Below are 2348 nucleotides of genomic sequence, written 5' to 3'. Positions count from 1 at the left end.
ATATTACTCTTTATAGCCTCCAGAAGCAACACCAACACTGTCCAAGAGGTATCCACTGCCCTCCTGAAATGCAATGTGTTTAACAAGATTAATGAGTCTGAGTAAGAGAAGAGGAACTACTGTGGGAAAGACTTTGAAGAAATGGGAGGCTACATTTATGATGAATTATTTGAAGTGGATGGTAGGAAGAGAAAGAATGAAGATGGCAGTACTCCCAAACTGGCGCCCAAGAGGAGAAGACCAATTAAAATCACACTAGCTATGAGGACCGAGAAGTCATTTAGTGATGAATCTAGCCAAGACACCTCTCGGTCTACTACTCGTGTATCTAGCCATGTCCCTTCAGCAACGAGTCCTCAAAATAAAGAAGACAATTCTCCAACTAGCCAAGACAATCGGGTGACTCAAGCCCAGCATGATGTCAAGTTTGATGAGCTGAGAAAGGATATTAAAGAGCTGACAAGGGATGTGAATGAGCTTAAAACTGAAATGAAGGTCATCAAAGATGATCAACGTGTCATGTTCAATCACATAATCAAATTATTGGGTGAAATAAAACAATAGAAGAAAGATGTTGCTGCTGATTTAGTGGAGAAGGATTTGGAGATGAACAAAGATGCTCATGATGTTGTTGATGATGTGCTAAATGAGAAAGAAGATGTTGTTGTTATTGTTGATGATGGGTTGGAGATGAACAAAGATGCTCATGATGTTGTTGATGATGGGCTGAATGAGAACAAAGATTCTGTTAGGTTGGAGATGAACAAAGAAGCCGATGATGATGTTAATGATGGGCTGAATGAGAAAGTTGATGTTGTTGCTGCTGATGGGTTGAATGATGATGTTGGGTTGGAGATGAAAAAAGAAGCTGATAATGTTGATGATGGACTGAATGAGAAAGAAGATGCTGTTGCTGCTGATGGGTTGAATGATGATGTTGGGTTGGAGATGATCAAAGAAGCTGATGATAATGAAAAAGATATTGCTTCTGAGGCTGAAAACAAAGATGCTGATGGTGTTCATGGGTTGAATGAGAAAAAAGATATTGCTTCTGAGGCTGAAAACAAAGATGTTGTTGTTGAGAATGAAAACAACAAATTAGCTAATGATGATGTTGTTGTTGATGAGGCTGAAAACAAAGATGTTGTTGTTGTTGAGAATGAAAACAACAAATTAGCTGAGGATGATGTTGTTGATGAGGCTGAAAACAAAGATGATGTTGTTGTTGAGAATGAAAATAACAAATTAGTTGATGATGATGTTGTTGTTGATGAGGCTGAGTTGGGAAAAAATGAGGCTGAGTTGAAGATGGACGACAATGAAGATTTGGCCACGAAGAAGAAGAAGGAGTTTGCGACGAAAAAGAAGGAGTTGGGCACGAAGAGGAAGGTCGAGTTGACCAAGAAGAGGTTGCAGGAGTTGGCCAAGAAAAGGAAGGCGGAGTCGAAGAAGAAGAAGGATGATGATGTATTAGAATTGACTCCAACAAAATTTGAGGGACAGAATTTTCGGAGAAAGAAGAAGTCCACACCAATTGGGGAACTACACAGACCCTAATAGAAAAACTTTTAAACTCAATGATCCAGTAACTGTCAATCCTCTTTTAGATTATGATATTGAACTGATGGATGAGTTGAAAAACTGGCTGAAGCTGGAGGATGAAGACAAGATAAATCTGGTTCTTTTCTTTGCTGGTCAAGATTTGTTTATCAGAATGTTGAGGCCTCAGATTTCTTTTCTTTTATGATCCACCCTGCACACAGAATTGCATTTTCGGCCTGCAACAGATGCATCTGTCACAGGCGACAATGCATCTGTCGTAGACGACTATGCATTTGTCGCAGGCGACTGTGCATCTTTCGCAGATGATAATGCATATGTTGCAAGCGGAAAATACTATTCACCTGTCGCCCGCGACTGATGCACAGTCGCCAGCGATAGATGCACAGTCGCCTACGACAGATGCATCTGTCGCAAACCGAAAATGCAATTCTGTGCTTAATTTTTGTTCGGTGCTTAATTCAATTTATGTTCCGTGCTTAATTCATTTTCCCGATTCGCATGAGATGGATGCAGCATTTTACATTCTTAAAAAAAGGGTTGCTAGTTTCCCCAAGACTTATCATCCGATAAATTTCTCAATATTTGACTGTAATGTCTCTACGAGGTTGTCGTTACGTTATTCAAAGTTCTCCAAAAATCCACAAAAATACAACTTCGATAGTGACTTGATAGAATATTTCATGGGTGATGAACAAAAAATCATGACTTGTTGGAGCATTATAGATAAAGTATATTTCCCTATGAATCTGAATATGAAGCACTGGGTCATGTGTGAGGTGCAACTA

At 39.4% G+C, this 2348-nt stretch overlaps 1 protein-coding gene across 1 annotated transcript; it reads left to right on the top strand.

The window, feature by feature from the left end:
* Positions 1-261: 261 nt before the first annotated feature.
* On the top strand, positions 262-1557 carry LOC124930263 (coiled-coil domain-containing protein 1-like). Its single transcript, XM_047470616.1, has 4 exons — positions 262-495; positions 565-639; positions 691-1077; positions 1276-1557. The coding sequence occupies exons 1-4, from the start codon at positions 262-264 to the stop codon at positions 1555-1557; spliced, it is 978 nt and encodes a 325-aa protein (XP_047326572.1).
* The last annotated feature ends 791 nt before the right edge of the window (positions 1558-2348 follow it).

The sequence above is a fragment of the Impatiens glandulifera genome, chromosome 3 (genome assembly GCF_907164915.1).
Source record: "Impatiens glandulifera chromosome 3, dImpGla2.1, whole genome shotgun sequence".
Lineage (NCBI taxonomy): Eukaryota > Viridiplantae > Streptophyta > Magnoliopsida > Ericales > Balsaminaceae > Impatiens > Impatiens glandulifera.
Note: the sequence above shows the minus strand (reverse complement) of the source record. Positions and strands in the feature narration are given on the sequence as shown.